This window comes from Scyliorhinus torazame, chromosome 25 (genome assembly GCF_047496885.1).
Source record: "Scyliorhinus torazame isolate Kashiwa2021f chromosome 25, sScyTor2.1, whole genome shotgun sequence".
NCBI classification, from domain to species: Eukaryota; Metazoa; Chordata; class Chondrichthyes; order Carcharhiniformes; family Scyliorhinidae; genus Scyliorhinus; species Scyliorhinus torazame.
In genome coordinates this window covers 23,502,367-23,523,909 of record NC_092731.1, presented here as the reverse complement: position 1 = coordinate 23,523,909, position 21,543 = coordinate 23,502,367, and the positions used below count along the sequence as shown (strand labels likewise).

Sequence of the window (21,543 nt, the reverse complement as noted above, 5' to 3'; positions counted from 1 at the left end):
AAGGGGAGTTGGAGGAGGGTATGTGGGTGGAGGGAATTGAGGGTTACGATGATAGCTTCAGATGAGGCACTGTTGGATCGAATGGTCAGTTTCCTATATCCTGTCGAACATTAAACATTAATTATTTCCCCAACATCTACGGTTGGCGGCTCTTTTGACCAGAAATAGTTAAATCAGCAGCGGGCGAAGGTCCATCCGGAATACCGCGGTCATTTTGACCACAAGACATTCCCATTTGACGGGCAGAATTGACGTAGTTGATGCCAAGGACAGAAAAGATCCGGAATTCTCCTGCTGCCTTTATTCACTTTTCCCTCTAGAACACAGAACATTACAGCGCAGTACAGGCCCTTCGGCCCTCGATGTTGCGCCGACCTGTGAAACCAATCTAAAGCCCATCTACACTATTCCCTTATCATCCATATGTCTATCCAATGACCATTTGAATACCCTTAATGTTGGCGAGTCCACTACTGTTGCAGGCAGGGCATTCCACGCCCTTACTACTCTCTGAGTAAAGAACCTACCTCTGACATCTGTCTTATATCTATCTCCCCTCAATTTAAAGCTATGTCCCCTCGTGCTAGACATCACATTCCGAGGAAGAAAGCTCTCACTGTCCATCCTATCGAATCCTTTGATCATCTTGTATGCCTCAATTAGGTCACCTCTTAACCTTCTCCTCTCTAACGAAAACAGCCTCAAGTCCCTCAGCCTTTCCTCATAAGATCTTCCCTCCATACCAGGCAACATTCTGGTAAATCTCCTCTGCACCCTTTCCAATGCTTCCACATCCTTCCTATAATGCGGCGACCAGAATTGCACGCAATACTCCAAATGCGGCCGCACCAGAGTTTTGTACAGCTGCAACATGACCTCGTGGCTCCGAAACTCAATCCCTCGACCACAAAAAGCTAACACACCGTACGACTTCTTAACAGCCCTCTCAACCTGGGTGGCAACTTTCAGGGATCTATGTACATGGACACCAGATCTCTCTGCTCATCCACACTGCCAAGAATCTTACCATTAGCCCAGTACTCTGTCTTCCTGTTATTCCTTTCAAAATGAATCACCTCACACTTTTCTGCATTAAACTCCATTTGCCACTTCTCAGCCCAGCTCTGCAGCTTATCTATGTCCCTCTGTAACTTGTAACATCCTTCCGCACCGTCCACAACTCCACCGACTTTAGTGTCATCTGCAAATTTACTCACCCATCCTTCTACGCCCTCCTCCAGGTCATTGATAAAAATGACAAACAGCAGTTGCCCCAAAACAGATGCTTGTGGTACACCACTAGTAACTGGACTCCAGTCTGAACATTTCCCATCAACCACCACCCTTTTTCTTCTTCCGGCTAACCAATTTCTGATCCAAACCGCTAAATCACCCTCAATCCCATGCCTCTGTATTTTCTGCAGTAACCTACCATGGGGAACCTTATCAAACGCTTTACTGAAACCCATATACACCACATCAACTGCTTTACCCTCGTCCACCTGTTTGGTCACCTTCTCAAAGAACTCAATAAGGTTTGTGAGGTACAACCTACCCTATGTCTAATCAAATTATTCCTTTCCAGATGATTATACATCCTATCTCTTATAAACCTTTCTAAGATTTTGCCCACAACAGAAGTAAGGCTCACTGGTCCATAGTTACCAGGGTTGTCTCTACTCCCCTTCTTGAACAAGGGGACAACATTTGCAATCCTCCAGTCTTCTGGCACTATTCCTGTAGACAAAGATGACTTAAAGATCAAAGCCAAAGGCTCAGCAATCTCCTCCCTAGCTTCCCAGAGAATCCTAGGATAAATCCCATCCGGCCCAGGGGACTTATCTATTTTCACATTTTCCAGAATTGCTAACACCTCCTCCTTGTTAACCTCAAGCCCTTCTAGTCTAGTAGCCTGAATCTCAGTATTCTCCTCGACAACATTGTCTTTTTCCTGTGTGAATACTGATGAAAAATATTCATATAGTATCACTCCTATCTCCTCAGACTCCAAGCACAACTTCCCACTACTGTCCTTGACTGGCCCTACTCTTACCCTAGTCATTCGTTTATTCCTGACAGATCTATCGAATGCTTTAGGGTTATCCTTGATCCTACCTGCCAAAGACTTCTCATGTCCCCTCCTGGCTCTTCTTAGCTCTCTCTTTAGGTCCTTCCTAGCTAACTTGTAACTCTCGAGCGCCCTAACTGAACCTTCATGTCTCATCTTTACATAACCCTCCTTCTTCCTCTTGACAAGTGTTTCGACTGCTTTAGTAAACCACGGTTTCCTTGCTCGACCACTTCCTCCCTGCCTGACAGGTACATACTTATCAAGGACACGCAGTAGCTGTTCCTTGAACAAGCTCCACATTTCCATTGTGCCCATCCCCTGCAGTTTTCCTCTCCATCCGATGCATCCTAAGTCTTGCCTCATCGCATCATAATTGCCTTTCCCCCAGATATAACCTCTTGCCTTGCGGTATATACCTATCCCTTTCCATCGTTAAAGTAAACATAATCGAATTGTGGTCACTATCACCAAAGTGCTCACCTACCTCCAAATCTAACACCTGTCCTGTTTCATTACCCAGTACCAAATCCAATATGGCCTCGCCTCACATTGGCCTATCTACATACTGTGTCAGGAAACCCTCCTGCACACATTGGACAAAAACAGACCCATCTAAAGTACGAGAACTATAGCGTTTCCAGTCAATATTTGGAAAGTTAAAGTCCCCCATAACAACTACCCTGTTGCTTTCGCTCCTATCCAGAATCATCTTTGCAATCCTTTCTCTACATCTCTGGAGCTTTTCGGAGGCCTATAGAAAACCCCTAACAGGGTGACCTCTCCTTTCCTGTTTCTAACCTCAGCCCATACTACCTCAGTAGACGAGTCCTTATCAAACGTCCTTTCTGCCACAGTAATACTGTCCTTGACTAACAATGCCACGCCTCCCTCTCTTTTACCACCTTCCCTGAGCTTACTGAAATATCTAAATCCCGGCACCTGCAACAACCATTCCTGTCCCTGCTCTATCCATGTCTCCGAAATGGCCACAACATCGAAGTCCCAGGTACCAACCCATGCTGCAAGTTCACCCACCTTATTCCAGATGCTCCTGGCATTGAAGAAGACACACTTTAAACCACCTTCCTGCCTGCCGGTACACTCCTGCAACTTTGAAACCTTACTCATGACCTCACTACTCTCAACCTCCTGTATACTGGAGCTACAATTCAGGTTCTCAAGCCCCTGCTGAACTAGTTTAAACCCTCCCGAAGAGCACAAGCAAATTTCCCCCCCAGGATATTGGTACCCCTCTGGTCCAGGTGTAGACCATCCCGTTTGTAGAGGTCCCACCGACCCCAGAATGAGCCCCAATTATCCAGAAATCTGAAACCCTCCCTCCTGCACCATCCGTGTAGCCACGTGTTCAACTCCTCTCTCTCCCTATTCTTCATCTTGCTATCACGTGGCACGGGTAACAACCCAGAGATAATAACTCTGTTTGTCCTAGATCTAAGTTTCCACCCTAGCTCCCTGAATTCCTGCCTTACATCCCTATCCCTTTTCCTACCTATGTCCTTGGTACCTATGTGGACCACGACTTGGGGCTGCTCCCCCTCCCCCTTAAGGATCCTGAAAACACGATCCGAGACATCGCGCACCCTGGCACGTGGGAGGCAACACACCAACCGCGAGTCTCTCTCGTTCCCACAGAATCTCCTATCTATCCCCCTAACTATGGAGTCTCCAATGACTAATGCTCTACTTCTCTCCCCCTTCCCTTCTGAGCAACAGGGACAGACTCTGTGCCAGAGACCTGTACCCCATGGCTTACCCCTGGTAAGTCCCCCCCCCCCCAACAGTATCCAAAACGGTATATTTGTTACTAAGGGGAACGACCACAGATAATCCCTGTGCTGACTGCTTCCTCCCAGTCCATCTCACCGTCACCCATCTATCTTTATTCTTCGGAGTAACTACATCCCTGAAGCTACTATCTATGACAACCTCTGCCTCCCGAATGATCCAAAGTTCATCCAGCTCCAGCTCCAGTTCCCTAACGCGGTTTCTGAGGAGCTGGAGATGGGTGCACTTCCCACAGATGAAATCAGCAGGGACACTGACGGCGTCCCTCACCTCAAACATTCTGCCGGAGGAACATTGCACTGCCTTCCCTGCCATCCCCTCTAGATAAAAAAAAGAAAAAGAAAGAAAGAGCTTCCCTGTTATTCACTCCCCTTCTCAGCCAGCACTCACTCAGCAGCCTCTGCGCCCCGCAGTGCACCACTACCAGTGCTTTTCCCGGGGCGCGGGGCGTCTCCGATGGGAAATTCCTTTGACAAGCGACGGGAACAGAGTTTCCCGCCTCCAGCGATCGGAGCGGGGCTGAGAAACGCGGGGCTGGGGTCTCGGAGAATGCCGCCATGTCACCCCAGCACAGCCCTGGCCTGCACCATATTGTCAGAGAGAGCGGACGGGAATCGACATGTCGTCCAATCCCCTTTCCTACAGGAAATCACATTGCCCTTGGTTTCTCCCGAGATGCTGATCATTCTCCACTTGGCTTCCCAAATCAGCCACAATTCCTCACCGGACTGGCTCCGTTGGTAGAGCTGCTCGCCAGGATTAATTTTCTAAACCAAGAGGTCGGAGAGAGTGGGCCTTCCACTGATCAGAACCACGCAGGACCTGCCCCTCTCTAGGTGCGGTACTGAGGGAGCACAGCACTGTCGGAGGTGCTGCATTCCCAGCAGGCGTTAAAACCGCCTGTCCACTAGGACAGCCTGCGAGATCCATCGGAGCCCCCCGCCCCGAACAGGGGAGCCCCCCGCCCCAAACAGTGTAGCGCCCAGCCCCAAACAGGGGAGCCCCCCCGCCCCGAACAGGGGAGCCCCCCTCACCCCGAACAGGGGAGCCCACGCCCGCCCTGAACAGGGGAGCCCCCCCCCCGAACAGTGGAGCGCCCAGCCCCAAACAGGGGAGCCCCCCCGCCCCGAACAGGGGAGCCCCCCTCACCCCGAACAGGGGAGCCCACGCCCGCCCTGAACAGGGGAGCCCCCCCCCCCGAACAGTGTAGCGCCCAGCCCCAAACAGGGGAGCCCCCCCCCGCCCCGAACAGGGGAGCCCCCCTCACCCCAAACAGTGGAGCCCACCCCAGCCCAGAACAGGGGAGCCCCCCGCCCCCCGAACAGGGGAGCCCCCCTCACCCCGAACAGGGGAGCCCACGCCCGCCCTGAACAGGGGAGCCCCCCCCCCCCCGAACAGTGGAGCGCCCAGCCCCAAACAGGGGAGCCCCCCCCCGCCCCGAACAGGGGAGCACTCTCTGGCCAATATCTATCCTTTAACCAGAATGTCTTTTTTTTTAAAAACAGATGCGCCGGTCATTAAATGACTGTTTCTGGGTTCTCGCTTCCGACACGACCAGACTTCAAAAGTACTCCATTGGCTGCGAAGCGTATTCTGAGGTTGCGGCAGGCGCTACATAAATGCAAAGTGTTTCATTCCGCAGCCCTACTCCCGCGTCAGCTCTTGTGAATTTTTGAAACGTCCAACGCCATCCATCCAGGGAACGTGGCGGTATTGTGGCAGAGCGGTATTGTCACTGGGCGAGTAATCCAGAGACCCAGGGTAACGCTCTGGGGACACGGGTTCGAATCCCACCCCGGCAGGTGGTGGTATTTAAACTCAATTAAAAAAATCTGGAATGAACAGACTAACGATGACCGTGATTGTCGATTGTCGTAAAAACGGGTCTGATCCCTTTGAGGGAGGAAATCTGCCGTCCTTCCCTAGTCTGGCCTACAAGTGACTCCATATCCACAGCTAAATGGTTGACTGCTAAATGTCCTCTGAAATGCCCGAGCGAGACATTCATTTGTACTCACTATGAAGGGGACACAAAGAAAGGAAACCGCACAGGCCACCTGACATCAACCTAGGCCCCGGAAATGACAACATCAGTAAAGTGATGGAGGGAGTCATCAAACGTGCTATCAATCAGCACTTACTCAGCAATAACCTGTTCAGGGACTGAGATACCCTCAATTACGACTCAGGAGAGGAGTTTGATAATACAAAGGCTTTAATTACCAGAGAACCAGACAGCTGCCGAGAAGTGTGCTCACTGCACGCTGCCTACTGAACGTAACCTTATATACAGCTTCCTGGGGGCGGAGCCGGAGGCGGAGTCCCCTCGGGTTCCAAACCCAGTCTTAAAGGGGCCTACGCATTAAGGGTACATATGTATACAGATATCATTCATCACAGGGACGCTCAGTTTGGGTTCCGCCAGGATCACACAGCTCTTGACCTCATTACATTCTTGGTTCAAATATGGACAAAAGAGCTGAATGCAGAGGTGAGGCGAGAGTGACTGCCCTTGGCACCAGGCCACATTTGATCGAGTATGGCATTAAGGAGGCCCAGCTAAACTGAGTCATTGGAAATCAGGGGGAAAACTCTCCGCTGGTTGGAGTCATACCCGGCACAAAGGAAGGTGGTTGTGAACATAGAACATAGAGTGCAGAAGGAGGCCATTCGGCCCATCGAGTCCGCACCGACCCACTTAAGCCCTCACTTCCACCCTATCCTCGTAACCCAATAACCCCTCCGAACCTTTTTGTTCACTAAGGGCAATTTATCACGGCCAATTCACCTAACCTGCAGTCTTTGGGCTGTGGGAGGAAACCGGAGCACCCGGAGGAAACCCACGCAGACATGGGGAGAACGTGCAGACTCCGCACAGCCAGTGACCCAGCGGGGAATCGAACCTGGGACCCTGGCGCTGTGAAGCCGCAGTGTTATCCACTTGTGCTATCGTGCTGCCCTTGTGGTGGTTGGAGGTCAATTATCTTAGTCCCGGGACATCACTGCAGGGTAGTGTCCTAGGCCCAACTATCTTCAGCTGCTTCATCAATGATCTTCCCTCCACCATAAAGTCAGAAGTGGGGATGTTTGCAGATGACTGCACAATGTTCAGCACCATTCAGGGTTTATCAGACAATGAAGCAGTTCGTGTCCAAATACAGCAAGAACTGGACAATAACAGGCTTGGGCTGGCAAGGGGAAAGTAACATTTGTACCGCACACGTACCAGGCAAAGGTCATCTCCAACAAGAGAGGATCTAAGCATCGCCCCTTGACATTGGTACAGACGTCTGAAGACCGGCACATCCAGACAAGGAACAGCATCTTCCCCACAGCTACAAGACTCCTCAACGACTCCCCCCTCGGACTGATCTGTTCCCTGGAAGAACACTATTCACGACGCCCTATGCTGCTCTTGCTCATGTATTTGCTTTGTTTGGCCCCTTGTTCCGCACTGTAACCAATCACTGTTTGTCGATGTACCATTTGCCGGTGTACTTTGTCGGTTATTCTTTTTGTCTATTTTGTACGTACTGTGCACGTTCCCTCGGCCGCAGAAAAATACTTTTCACTGTACTTCGGTCCATGTGACAATAAATCAAATCAAATCAAATCAAACATTCAATGGCATTAGCATCACTGAATTCCCAACTATCAATATCCTGGGGGTTACCATTGATCAGAAACTGAACTGGACTAGCCACATTAGTACTGTGGTTACTAGGGCAAGTCAAAGGCTGGGAATCCTGCGGAGAGTAACTCACCTCCTAAGCCCCTAAAGCCAGTTCACCATCTACAAGGCCCAAGTCAGGAGTGTGATGGAATACTCTCCACTTGCCTGGATGAGCGCAGCTCCAACAACACTCAAGAGGTTTGGCACCATCCAGGACAAAGCAGCCCACCTGATTGGTACCCCATCCACAAACATTCACTCCCTCCACCAACGATGAACAGTGACAGCCGTGTGGACCATCTACAAGATGCACTGCAGCAACTCAGCAAGGCTCCTTAAGCAGCACCATCCAAACCCATGACCGCTACCATCTAGAGAGACAAGAGCAGCAGGCCTGGGGACACCACCACCTGGAGGTTCCCTTCCAAGTCATTCACCGTCCCGACTTGGCAATATATCGCCGTTCCTTCACTGTCACTGGGTCAAAATCCTGGCATTCCCTCTCTAACAGCACTGTGGGTGTACCTACCCCTCAGAGACTGGAACTGTTCAAGAAGGCAGCTCCTCACGATCTTCTCATCTACTTTGCAGCCAAGAGAAACAGTTCAGAGTATTTCCAAAATGGAAATGGAGAATCGAGAGATTGAGCGGGTCCAGTCCGGAACTCGCCAAAAGATAGCGAACAAATGCAAAGATAATCATTCAAAGCACTAAGAGGACGTTGACCTTTTTCTGAAGAGGGCCAGACAACAAAACAGGCGGAAGTCATCGAACCATTGAATGAGTGCGGCTCCGAAAGAGGCCATTCAGCCCATCAGCTCTGTGTTGGTTCACCAAAGTAGTAATCCAATGATTGCCTTTCCCCTCCGGCTCCCCGTAATCCTGCATATTCTTACTTCTCAGATACTAACCCAATCCCTCTTAAATGCCTCCATTGAATCTGTCTCCAACTGCACATGCCGGCAGCTTAGTGACTGAGTGACATTGCCCTACCTTTTCCCCGTAACCCTGCACATTCTTTTCATTCACGCAATCATCTGCTGCTGCTGCCTCACAACGCCAGGGACCCTGGTTCGATTCCGGCCTTGGGTGACTGTGTGGAGTTTGCACGTTCTCCCCGTGTCTGCGCGGGTTTCCACCGGGTGCTCCGGTTTCCTCCCACGGTCCAAAGATGTGCAGATGCGGATTGGCCGTGACAAATTGTCCCTTAGCGTCAAAAGGTTAAACGGGGTTACGGGAATAGGGCGGGAGATTGGGCCTAGGTCGGATGCTCTTTCGGAGGGTCGGTGCAGACTCGATGGGCTGAATGGCCTCCTTCTGCACTGTAAGGATTATAAGAACGCCTCGGTTGAACCAGCCTCCCCCACACTTCCAGGCCGCACATTCCAGGCCCCAACCACTCGCTGGGGGAAAACGTTTTCTCTCACATTGCGTTTGCTTCTTTCGCAAATCACTTTAAATCTGTGCCCCCCTCGTTCCCGATCCTGTTGCGAGCAGAAACAGTTTCTCCCCGTCTACTCTGTCCAGCCCCACTCGTGATTTTGAACATCTGTATCAAATCTCCTCTCGGCCTTCTTCTCCCCGAGGAGAACAGTCGGTAATTATGTTGGTAATTAAGCCTCAGATGTGGAGGTTTGAGGGAATCAATGCGAGAGTATATAAACCAGCTCATACCGAGGGTCTGTGACTGGAGTTTGCTGGCTTGGAAATAAACGTGTTTTCAGGTGCAGGATGGTTTCAGATTCATTCCTCCCCAACATAAAATTATTGTTGAGACCAAACCAGTGTCTTATACAGCTATAACATAACTTCCTTAAGATTGTGGGCAGCGCTGTAGCACAGAGGTTAGCACTGTCGCTTCACAGCTCCAGATTCCCAGTGGGTCACTGTCTTTGCGGAGTCTGCATGTCCTCCCCGTGTCAGCGTGGCTTTCCTCCGGGTGCTCCGGTTTCCTCCCAAAGCTGTGCAGGTTAGGTGGACCGGCCATGATAAATTGCCCCTTCGTGTCGAAAATGGTTAGGTGGGGGTTACGGGGTTACGGAGATAGGGTGAGGTCTGGGCTTAGGTAGGGTGCGCTTTCCAAGAGCCGGTATACACTTGATGGGCCGAATGGCCTCCTTCTGCACTGCAAATTCTATGATAAGCCCATAAGACGTAGGGGCTGAAGGACTTCCTATTGACAAGCGGCAGGAGTTGAGAATCCCACCGCCAGCGAGCGGCGCGGCCAAATTCTCCGTCCTCGCTAGCAGCGGCAACGCGGCTGGACTCGCGATGGAGATTCCCGACCCTTGACTGATCTGATACGATAATCCTCAACTCCACTTTCCCGCCTCATCCCCATATTCCCTTACTGATTAGAAAGCTGTGTGTTTCAGCCTTGAACATACTTTAACGACCCAGCCTCTACAGCTGTCTCCGGTAAAGAATTCCTCAGATTCGCTACCCTTTGAGAGAAGAAATTCTTCCTCATCTCTGTGTGAAATGGGCGACCCCTCCCTCTGAGATTCTGCCCTCTGGCCCCAGACTCTCCCATAAGGGGAAACAACCTCTGGTTAGCCCAAATGAGGTCACACCCGAAGCACTACGTCCAGTTCTGCTCACCGCAGAATGATATATTGACCTCGGAAGGGGGTGCAGCACAGATTCACCAGAACAACACCAGCGCAGGTTGAATGGAACAGGCTTGTGTTCTCACGAGCACTGGCGATTAAAGGTTGATCTAATCTCAGTGTTTGACATGATAAAAGGACTTGATAGGCTAGAGTACACAAAAACAAATCTGTATTTGGACAATGAAGAACAAGGGGGGGGGGGAGCATAATCATAAAATTAGAGCTGAAACACATTTTAACACAGAGCTGGAGCCCTCCCTCAGAAGAGAAGTTGAGGTGGAATATTTTTAAACCGGCATTGATAGATGTTTGTAAGGCAAGGGCATTAGGGGTTACAGACCCAAGGCAATTAAATGGGGAGGCCGTTGCATTTATCACTGGACTAGTAATCCAGAGATCCAGGGTAATGCTCTGGGGACCGAAGTTCAAATCCCACCACGGCAAATGGTGAATTTTGAATTCAATAGAAATCGGGAATCAGGGGCGGGATTCTCTGCAATCGGCGCGATGTCCGCCGACCGGCGCCAAAAACAGCGCGAATCAGTCCGGCATCGCGCCGCCCCAAAGGTGCGGAATTCTCCGCATCTTGAGGGGCCGAGCCCTCACCTTGAGGGGCTAGGCCCGAGCCGGACTGATTTCCGCCCCGCCGGTTGGCGGGAAAGGCCTTTGGCGCCCCGCCAGCTGGCACGGAAATGACTTTGCCGGGCGACGCATGCGCGGGAGCGTCAGCGGCCGCTCACGGCGTCCCCGCGCATGCGCAGTGGAGGGGGGTCTCTTCCGCCTCCGCCATAGTGAAGACCGTGGCGAAGGCGGAAGGAAAAGAGTGCCCCCACGGCACAGGCCCGCTCGCGGATCGGTGGGCCCCGATCGCGGGCCAGGCCACCATGGGGGCCCCCCCCCCGGAGCCAGGTCGCCCCGCGCCCCCCCCCCCCCCCCCCCCCCAGGACCCCGCCGCCTTGTCCCGCCGTTCGAAAGGTGGTTCAATCCACGGCTGGCGCAATTTCCGCCGACCGGCGCGGCGCGATTCCCGCCCCCGCCGAATCTCCGTGGGCCACAGTCCAGTCCAGGCCCAGTCCGGCCCCCGGCGATTCTCCGACCTGGTGGGGGGTCGGAGAATCGCGCCCCAGAAGTTTAATGATGACCATGAAACCATTGTCGCCTGTCGTTAAAAATCCATCAGGGAAGGAAATCTGCCATCCTTACCCGGTCTGGCCTACATGTGAATCCAGACCCACAGCAATGTGGTTGATCTTAACTGCCCCTCTGAAATGGCCGAGCGAGACTCTCAGTTCAAGGGGCAATTAGGGATGGGCAACAAATGCTGGCCCAGCAAGTGAGGCCTACATCCCTTGAAAAAAAAATACATGTGAACTACGATCTTACTGAGTGACGCAACAGACTTGTGGGTCTGAATATTTACAATGCTCCTTTAACTTAAGCCCCATTTTAAGGTCAGATATTCTGTTCTAATTATGTGCATACCAAATTCTATTCCCACGTATATAATGTTGAATTTATTCCAACATAAGCTTGTCACGCTTCAATTACCGCTACAATGCCCCCACTTGGTGGGAGTGTGTAATTACAACGTGACATGTTTACATACGCAGTTGCCATTATAAATGCGGATGTTGGAATTATGATGGAAAATTGATAATGATGTATTTGCAGATGTTTTGCAGGGAGATATAGATAGATCCTTGATGACGTGCAGGGTGAAATATCTGTAAAACCTTTATATCACAGAAAGTCAGTACACTAAGTATAGGAGATCAAGCATGAAGATTGGAGAATAAAGAGTGACAAAGCTTTCTGGAGGCATTTGTAAAATTCTTTATTAACTATTTACAATTGTGGTTCTATACATTAAAAACATTCAAAACACAGGGGGAGGGGGGTGATACCATTACATGAGACAGCAGGAACATTTGATAATACTGAACCAATGCATAAGAGAGATCAAAGATTGGTTCCAGTGAGTTTCGAAGAGTTTATTCCATTGTGAATCACCATTTTGTGTGTCATTTAAAGAAAGGGAAAGTCAAAAGTCAGGGTGTATGTCTTTTCAATGAGCCCACCGGATTTTAAATCAAGTGATGAAAAGGGTTAGCGTCATGGTTTGCACTCTTTAAATCTTCAGTGATCTGCTATGCTGTTTGAACACACCCAGAAACGCAGACACACACATGCAGACACACATACACGCAGACAAGCAGACACGCACAGACATGCAAACACACAGACACACACATACACGCAGACACACAGACACACGCAGACACACAGACACGCAGACACACACAGACATGCAGACAGACGCAGACACACAGACACGCAGACACACACAGACATGCAGAGACTAGCAGACACACACAGACATGCAGACAGACGCAGACACACAGACACGCAGACACACACAGACATGCAGAGACAAGCAGACACACACAGACATGCAGACAGACGCAGACACACACACAGACACACACAAATGCAGCCACACATAGACGCAGACCCAGACAGATGCAGACACACTGACGCAGACACACACACGCAGACACACACAGATGCACATACACACACACACACACAGACGTAGACACACATAGATGCAGACACACACAGACACAAAGTTGGGAATGCAGGCGATAAAAGGGGAAAGCTCACATCTGGAGTGCGATCTATATGCGAGTCAATACAGGTCAACCCCTTTCTGTGAAATCACATAAGGCACACACACACACACACACAAACACACACACACCCCAGAGCAAATTTACAGCGTTACAAAGAATTTCAGACTTTCCTCATTTCAAAAATATTAAAACATGCCTAAAATGTTATAGTGCAATTCGAAAAGTACTTAAACGTCCACTTCAGGTGAAGTGTGAGATACCTAGCAAGGAACACCCTTCCCGGCTGCGCCCGGCGCAGTGAGATACGGGACAGGGAGCTTGTGCCGCTGCTGGTTCTGTACCATCTCCCCTTTTGGTTCAGGCTGGCCAAGCGTCCCAACTGCCCGTAGTACATTAGCTACCCAGCTCAGCCCTGTCGGAAGAGTGCTAGATGTCCATCATTGAGAGCCTAGGAGATCGTGAAGGGAACGAACAAATGGTCCCACTGCCACTATAGCAAAGATTAGTGCTGATACTCTGAAGAAGCACCTTCCTAGGGCATTCGGAGGCTTGACCCTGGTCACTCCTCACAAAGCAGCGAAGTGCGCAACAGGTGCCACTTGGAGCGGTGACGCGGAGGGAGGGGAGAGTGGAACGCACTCGGAATGGTCATTTATTAGGCCAACGTAGAGCCCAACTAAGCAGCACCATTCACCCTTTGTGTCATAGCCCAGGGCCCATGGAATCTGTCCTAAAATTATAAAGGACACCACTCCGGAGGCCTGACTGCCTGATATGCTGTGTCCTTTCTGGGTTCCTGTTGGGGTGCATTTATATAGCGCCTTTTAAGACCACTAGACATCTCAAAGCACTCTACAGCCAATCACTGTTGTATTGCAGGGAATATGGGAGCTAATGAGTGCACAGCAAGCTCCCACAAACGGCAATGCAATAATGGTCCAATAATCTGTTTCTTGTGATGCTGACTGAGGGAGCAACAGCAGCCGCCAAGTCTCCAAGGAGAATTCCCCACCTCTTCCCCGAAATAGTGACGAGGGATTTTCCATATCCACCCCAGCAGGAGGACGCAGCCTCGGTCCAATGTCACATCTGAAAGTGCAGCATTCCCTCAGTACTGCACTGGAATGTCGACCTGGAAGTGCGTGCTCGTGTCCCGGAGCCCGACGTGAACTCAAAGCCCTGTGACTCAGAGGCAGGAGTGAGCACGGAGAGATAAAGCTTTCTAATTGTGCACGGAACATGAACGAGGATGTAAGTTGATCCAGGAGACTCATGTGACCTTTGCTGAATGGAACCCTTCCATGTCCTCCACTATCTACACAATTACATTTAATTTCCAGCGATAACAGGTGGATTCCCAGGATGTTTGGATGGTGGATGTGCACAGTTCAAGCCTGTACACCACCTGCCCTCCAAGCCCATGATAGTTACCAAGGTGTTGTCATCTATCTTTAACAAGATTAATATTTAAAACACAGGTTGAGTTCTCTGTGCTCGGCATTCCTGTATCCAAGAGGGTTTTATCACATCCCTATAATGACCCACACAAGCACAAGCTTCTCCAACAGGGCAGGCATTCCCTGGGAGTGAGACACTTTGCCCCCTGGCTACACATACCAGCTCCTGCCCTGCAGTGGAGGAGGTTCCGTGCTAGGTCCCAGCCTGGTGATAGATAACTGGTCAACGTCAATGCAGATGGTGAATCAGCCACAATTCCCCACAAATCATCCATAATCCCAGTAACCCAATCCCAGCCATGGCCCATAGAAGTCCAGGCCCAGTCCGCGGGCCACAGTCCAGTCCAGGCCCAGTCCGCGGGCCACAGTCCAGTCCAGGCCCAGTCCGTGGGCCGCACTCCAGTCCAGGCCCAGTCTGTGGGCCACAGTCCAGTCCAGGCCCAGTCCATGGGCCACAGTCCAGTCCAGGCCCAGTCCGTGGGCCACAGTCCAGTCCAGGCCCAGTCTGTGGGCCACAGTCCAGTCCAGGCCCAGTCTGTGGGCCACAGTCCATCCAGGCCCAGTCCATGGGCTACAGTCCAGTCCAGGCCCAGTCCGTGGGCCACAGTTCAGTCCAGGCCCAGTCCATGGACCACAGTCCAGTCCAGGCCCAGTCCGTGGGCCACAGTCCAGTCCAGGCCCAGTCCGTGGGCCACAGTCCAGACCAGGCCCAGTCCGTGAGCCACAGTCCAGTCCAGGCCCAGTCTGTGGGCCACAGTCCAGTCCAGGCCCAGTCCGTGGGCCATAGTTCAGTCCAGGCCCAGTCCGTGGGCCACAGTCCAGTCCAGGCCCAGTCTGTGGGCCACAGTCCAGTCCAGGCCCAGTCCGTGGGCCACAGTCCATTCCAGTCTAGTCTGGGGACCAAAGTCCAGTCCAGTCTCGGGACCAAAGTCCAGTCCAGGCCCAGTCCATAGATAAGTCCAGGCCCGGTCTGTGGGCCACAGTCCAGTCCAGGCCCAGTCCGTGAGCCACAGTCCAGTCCAGGCCCAGTCCGTGGGCCACAGTCCAGTCCAGTCTAGTCTGGGGACCAAAGTCCAGTCCAGTCTCGGGACCAAAGTCCAGTCCAGGCCCAGTCCATAGATAAGTCCAGGCCCGGTCTGTGGGCCATACAAAGTCCAGTCCAGTCTAGGGACCAAAGTCCAGTCCATGTATCAGTCCAGGCCCGGTCCAAGGGCCATACAAAGTCCAGTCCAGTCTGGGGACCAAGGTCCAGTCCATGTATCAGTCTTGGCCCGGTCCAAGGGCCATACAAAGTCCAGTCCAGGCCAGTCCTTGGGCCATACGAAGCCCAGTCCAGTCTGTGGGCCCTTAATAGTCCAGTTCAGTCCCAGTGCCAGTCCAACCATATCCCACCCCTACCAGGAGAATTGTTCAGCTTTATGCCTGGGTTGCTGACTGCAAATAATTTTGGAAGGTGGCAGGACAAAGCAGCTTCAGTCTAACCCTGTGACAATGAGGAAGCACTACCGACACTTGACACTTTAACACAGTTGAATTGAGAGGAGCCTGCCATTGAATGCCAAATTTCAAAACGATCAAAACAAATTGCGACTCTGATTGGTTGGGGTGTTGCCATGGAGAAGGCAATGGGAAATATAGGCTCCTGGGTAATTCAAAAAAGACGCAAGGCTTGGACAGATTCCTTTTGTTTGCAGAGAGTGGGCTTCCGGGTACGAACGAGAAGTTAAATATTGCTGAAAGGGGAGTCAACCTGTCCACCGAACAGTGCCGCTTCTTCCTGTAGTATAAACTGCCGCGATCTTGCCATTCTTCTGTTTGCCGTGACGAGCACAGGCACATTTCCACAGCGTGGCTCTCTTTTCAGCAATATTCAAGCTCCGTACACCCAAACGAGCTGACACTTCATCCGCACGGCCGGTGCTAACGCGAGGCTGACCGGACTGACCGGAGAACGTGCGAGAAGCTCCTGCTGCCACCTCACGAGGAATAAGAGAGTTTCATCGGCGAGGCGATGCGGGGCTGCAATCTCATCAAAGACGCGGAACCCCCAAAGGGGCTGAACCCCATTTTGGATGCTGCCTGGGCCGTTCATCATACCGGGGCCTTCAAATCATTTGGCGGCAGTCAGATGTTTGACGCCTTGTCGCAAAATGAAGGAGCGCCTGCGGAGCGATTTCCTCCCGGCACTGGAAGGGTCACCTGGATACCGGCCGTGCTAAAGGGCCACGGGTCTGTGAGGCCCCTTCCCCCCTCCCAACATAAACCCTGCATTCCTGCATCAACAGCCTCCAATCTGTTGATCTGATAGTATTCACTTGCCACCCATTAGTGTCACTGTCAACGCCTACATTTACCAAGCACACTTAACATGGTAAATAAGCCACAGCACATTATCAGACCAAGTTTGACGCCAAGCCACATGGGGAGATATTAGGTCAGATAACCAAAGCTTGGTCAGTGTTTTCAAGAAAGAAAGAGGGGTAGCGAGGCGGAGAGAGCATTCCGGAGTTTAGGATAAAGGCAGGTAAAGGCACAGCCAGCAATGCTGGAAGGAAGGAACTCGAGAACATGCTCAAGAGGATTGGAGGAGTGCTGAGGTCTCGGAAGGTTGTAGGACTGGAGGGGGTTACAGAGATGGGGAGGGACACAGACTCAGTGGGCCAGCTTCTCTTCCCCAGTCACACCAGTGCCACCAAAGAGGATGGCCCCTGACTCTTAAGGTTCCTTCAGAGTTCAAATAGCCACCCTTTTGATGTCACTGTGGTGAAATACATCACTGTAAGTACACAAAGGGTTAATGTACATGCACGACACCTAGCTAGACACTAGAGGGAACACCAGAGACATGACACACAGACAGTCAACCAATAGGTCAATAAGATAAGACACGACCAATGGGCATTCACGATACACACAGAGGTGACACTACCACAGGAGGGCATTACACCAACCCATATAAAAGGACACATCACACATGCTCAGGCTCTTTCCAGTGGAGACACTCAGTGAGTACAGACACAGGGTTGATTGAACATCACACCCACCACGTGGATTGTAGCAGACTGGTTAGTCAGTCTGAGTAGCTATAGCAGGATTAACAGTAGCGTCGAATCCAAGTAGGAGAATTGTTAATAGTTTAATAAACGTGTTAAAGCTATCTCCAAGTATCTTCTGCTGCTTCTGTTCGAGTGTGGGATAGAGGAATGAAAATAGGGAAGTGCGGGGGAGCGGACGGGGGCAGGATAATCCTGACTACATACTTTGGTGGAAAACAAAACCTTCCCCTCAAAGGGATGTTGGCAAATCAAAGCACCCAAACCCGTTTCACGGAGAGCGCAATAGATTGTCGGGCTGCCCACTGGTTACGAGGCACAACATTCGCACCTTCTTTTAGAACACCTCCACTCGATTAGCGCGAGTGGTGCAGGGGGCGAGGGGGCAGAAGAAAGTCAAAGAAATTAAATCCTTAATTAATGGGGGTAAAATGGAGCACAGTACAGAGGTTACTAGTGGAAAGGGAGAATCTAGAGCTTGGATCATTCAAGCATTAAACCCGATACTTCTCATTGCCCTCAACGCAATGAATATAGAGCCAACAGACCAAATGTGAAGCCATTAGCCAATGTCTACATTTGCAATAAACATATTAATATTTTTTTATTTTCTTGTCTGTCTGACGTCCCGTGTGCTTCCCGTGTGGTTATCCTTTGAAATGTTGAGTTCCTGACTTGGGACTGCCTGGCAGAAGCAATAATGGGGATATGGGTTCCTTTCTTGTGTCTCTCCTGCCCAGCGGGATGGAAGTGGGCAGTGGAGCCATCCAGCAGCAGGTGGTTCTGGAAGAGAGTCCGAAAAGCGTGGAACAAAATGGAGGAACCGCGGATGGAGCTGAATCGGAGCAACGCGAAGCCCCCTCGGCCGCTCTGTGAGGCAAGACGTTGAGCTGGGAGCATTCCAGATTCGAAGCCATTCCGAGCCCAATGTGCGACAGATGCGAGGCTCTGGTGGATGACTGTTCATGAACGCCAACCCCCAACTTCGCCCCGCCCCAGGGCCATCGAGGAGGGGGGGGGGGGGGAGGCGGACCGCCGCCAATCACCCCCCCCCCTGCGGACAGCTAAACCCTTGGAGGTTCAAACATTGGAACAGTCCAGTTCAGGTGGTCCGAAACATCGCAAGCGACCGCGCAGAACGGTGGTGCGGGCGGAGGGCAACATTTTTGTGAGGGTTGTCCACGTGCCAGCTTAACCTTCTCGCCGTTCAAGATTAACGGATTATCCAGGAACAGAACAAGGTGGGGTAGTTCATCACGAGCCGTTTAACCCTGTCCTCCTCCCCAGGAAATATTTTTTTAAAAAACAACAGATGCGGCCCATTGAGAATCGATGATCGAGAAAAGGCGCTTGCTGGTTTGTTGGGAAAAGATGGCGGCATACTTCGCAAATCAACATGCCGGACTATGGCCGTGATCCTGTTTACAGCCTCAAGGCCCAGGAACTCAATGAAATACTCAGGATGGACTGGATGGTGCTGACAAGGAGTTTGACTTTCAACCCTAAGCTTCCCAAAACCCATCCCTGATAATTAGGCCCCTGTTTTCAAGTGCTTCCCGTCTAGATGTCACCCACCTCTGGCTTGCTTTGAAGTGGCTCCATTATCCTAGTCAAGCTGATTTTTGGAAATATTCAGTCTATCAGCGTGTAACCATTTTTCTTTTCGCTACTTTTGCTTTTTTCTGAACCTGGACCCCTGCCCGGCTGAGGCCTGAGGCCTAGGGCCCAGTCCTGCGATAACGCGTTCCTCAAACCGCATCAGGAAGTTGAGCCATGCCACTTGCTTCCCCATTAACCAGCGGCCCACGGGTTTCGGATTGGTTGTGGAGGCATTTTTCTTTGGAGCGTGACGGGGACACGGGGCTCTCCGAGTGTTGAACACGCTGGAGAGGCTTCAGGAGAACGTCAGCCCATGATTCAATTGGTGCTTCCAATGGTACAGGGCCTCTTGTGGGGGGGGGGGGGCGTAGCCAATTAACGGGACTATGAGAAGAAGGTGGCTCAAGAACAACCCTGGTCAAAAAGAGCCCTAGGTTTATAAATTATGGGAACGTCTGTCATTTAAAAATATAAAAACACTAAAAGACAGTCTTCAACCTAGAATTGTGCCTGAACTGGAATTCTGGAGCCTAAAACGATAGAGACATGAGTCAGACTGCCCACTCTGGCAGGAATTAATGGTTCTCGGTCACTGAACGGGGAAGAAACAGAGAGCCTCTATTTTGGCACGTTGGTCATGTGCTGAGTTTGTCCGTGCAGATGTAATCCACCTAGAGGCTTAATGTTGGTTCGACTTTGGCTCTGGATTTGTTGATGGCACGGGGCCCACTTGCTCAGGCTCAATCCTCAGCTGCACTTGCAGGACTTCACCACCATGTTGGACAGTTGCTCCACTTTGGGTTGCCGGCCTACGTAGTAGAGGATGGGGAGGGGTTCCAGGACCTGGGGGACACAGCAAGGAGATGCAGACCCTCCGGGGTTGTGCAAGTTGTACAAAGCCAAGACCTGCGAGGAGAGGGGAGAGAGAGAGAAAGAGGAGGCATAAACATCAGCAAGAAGTTGCCCAAAGTGGAGCCGGCCTCAATCACGCCACCACATCCAGGCTTAAAATACAGAACCTTGTCAAGACCACAAAGCGGTGTACAGCTGTGGTTTCCATATTAAGAAAAGGGGCGGCCCGTTGGCACAGTGGTTAGCACGGCTGCCTCACAGCGCCAGGGACCCGGGTTCAATCCCAGCTTTGGGTGACAGTCTGTGTGGGACTTGCACGTTCTCCCCGTGTCTGCAAGGGTTTATTTTTTCATTCGTCCAGGGGACATGGGAGCCGCTGTCTGGGCCCAGCATTTATTGCCCATCCCTGAGGGCATTTAAAGAGTCAACCACATTGCTGTGGGTCTGGAGTCACGTGTAGGCCGGAACGGGTAAGGACGGCAGATTTCCTTCCCGAAAGGACATTAGTGAACCAAGTGTTCTTTTACGACAATCGATGACACAGTCATCGTTAGACCTTTAATTCTCCACCTGTGTTGCCCCTTTCAGTGACCTGTGGACCTGTACACCTAGGTCTCTCTGACTTTCAATACTCTTGAGGGTTCTACCATTCACTGTATATTCCCTACCTGCATTAGACCTTCCAAAATGCATTACCTCACATTTGTCCGGATTAAACTCCATCTGCCATCTCTCCGCCCAAGTCTCCAAACAATCTAAATCCTGCTGTATTCTCTGACAGTCCTCATCGCTATCCACAATTCCACTAACCTTTGTGTCGTCTGCAAACTTACTAATCAGACCAGTTACATTGTCCTCCAAATCATTTATATATACTACAAACAGCACTGATCCCTGCGGAACACCACTAGTCACAGCCCTCCAATTAGAAAAGCATCCTTCCATTGCTACTCTCTGCCTTCTATGACCTAGCCAGTTCTGTATCCACCTTGCCAGCTCACCCCTGATCCCATGTGACTTCACCTTTTGTACTAGTCTACCATGAGGGACCTTGTCAAAGGCCTTACTGAAGTCCATATAGACAACATCCACTGCCCTACCTGCATCAATCATCTTTGTGACAGCCTCGAAAAACTCTATCAAGTTAGTGAGACACGCCCTCCCCTTCACAAAACCATGCTGCCTCTCACTAATACGTCCATTTGCTTCCAAATGGGAGTAAATCCTGTCTCGAAGAATTCTCTCCAGTAATTTCCCTACCACTGAAGTAAGGCTCACCGGCCTGTAGTTCCCTGGATTATCCTTGCTACCCTTCTTAAACAGAGGAACAACATTGGCTATTCTCCAGTCCTCCGGGACATCACCTGAAGACAGTGAGGATCCAAAGATTTCTGTCAAGGCCTCATCAATTTCCTCTCCAGCCTCCTTCAGTATTCTGGGGTAGATCCCATCAGGCCCTGGGTACTTATCTACCTTAATATTTTTTAAGACGCCCAACACCTCATAATTTTGGATCTCAATGTGACCCAGACTATCTACACACCCTTCTCCAGACTCAACATCTACCAATTCCTTCTCTTTGGTGAATACTGTTGCAAAGTATTCATTTAGTACCTCGCCCATTTCCTCTGGCATAGATTCCCTTGCCTATCCTTCAGTGGGCCAACCCTTTGCCTGGCTACCCTCTTGCTTTTTATGTACGTGTAAAAAGCCTTGGGATTTTCCTTAACCCTATTTGCCAATGACTTTTCGTGACCCCTTCTAGCCCTCCTGACTCCTTGCTTAAG

The 21,543-nt window shown here is 51.1% G+C and overlaps 1 protein-coding gene across 1 annotated transcript in view; it reads right to left on the bottom strand.

Moving 5' to 3' along the window:
• Nucleotides 1–11,971: 11,971 nt before the first annotated feature.
• Nucleotides 11,972–21,543, bottom strand: part of LOC140402424 (transforming growth factor beta-1 proprotein-like) — an 87,364-nt gene continuing 77,792 nt past the window's right edge. Inside the window, exon 7 of the mRNA XM_072490195.1 lies at nucleotides 11,972–19,810. Coding sequence (XP_072346296.1) covers nucleotides 19,652–19,810 — 159 coding nt within the window. The 3' untranslated portion in view covers nucleotides 11,972–19,651. The remainder of the gene's footprint in view (nucleotides 19,811–21,543) is intronic.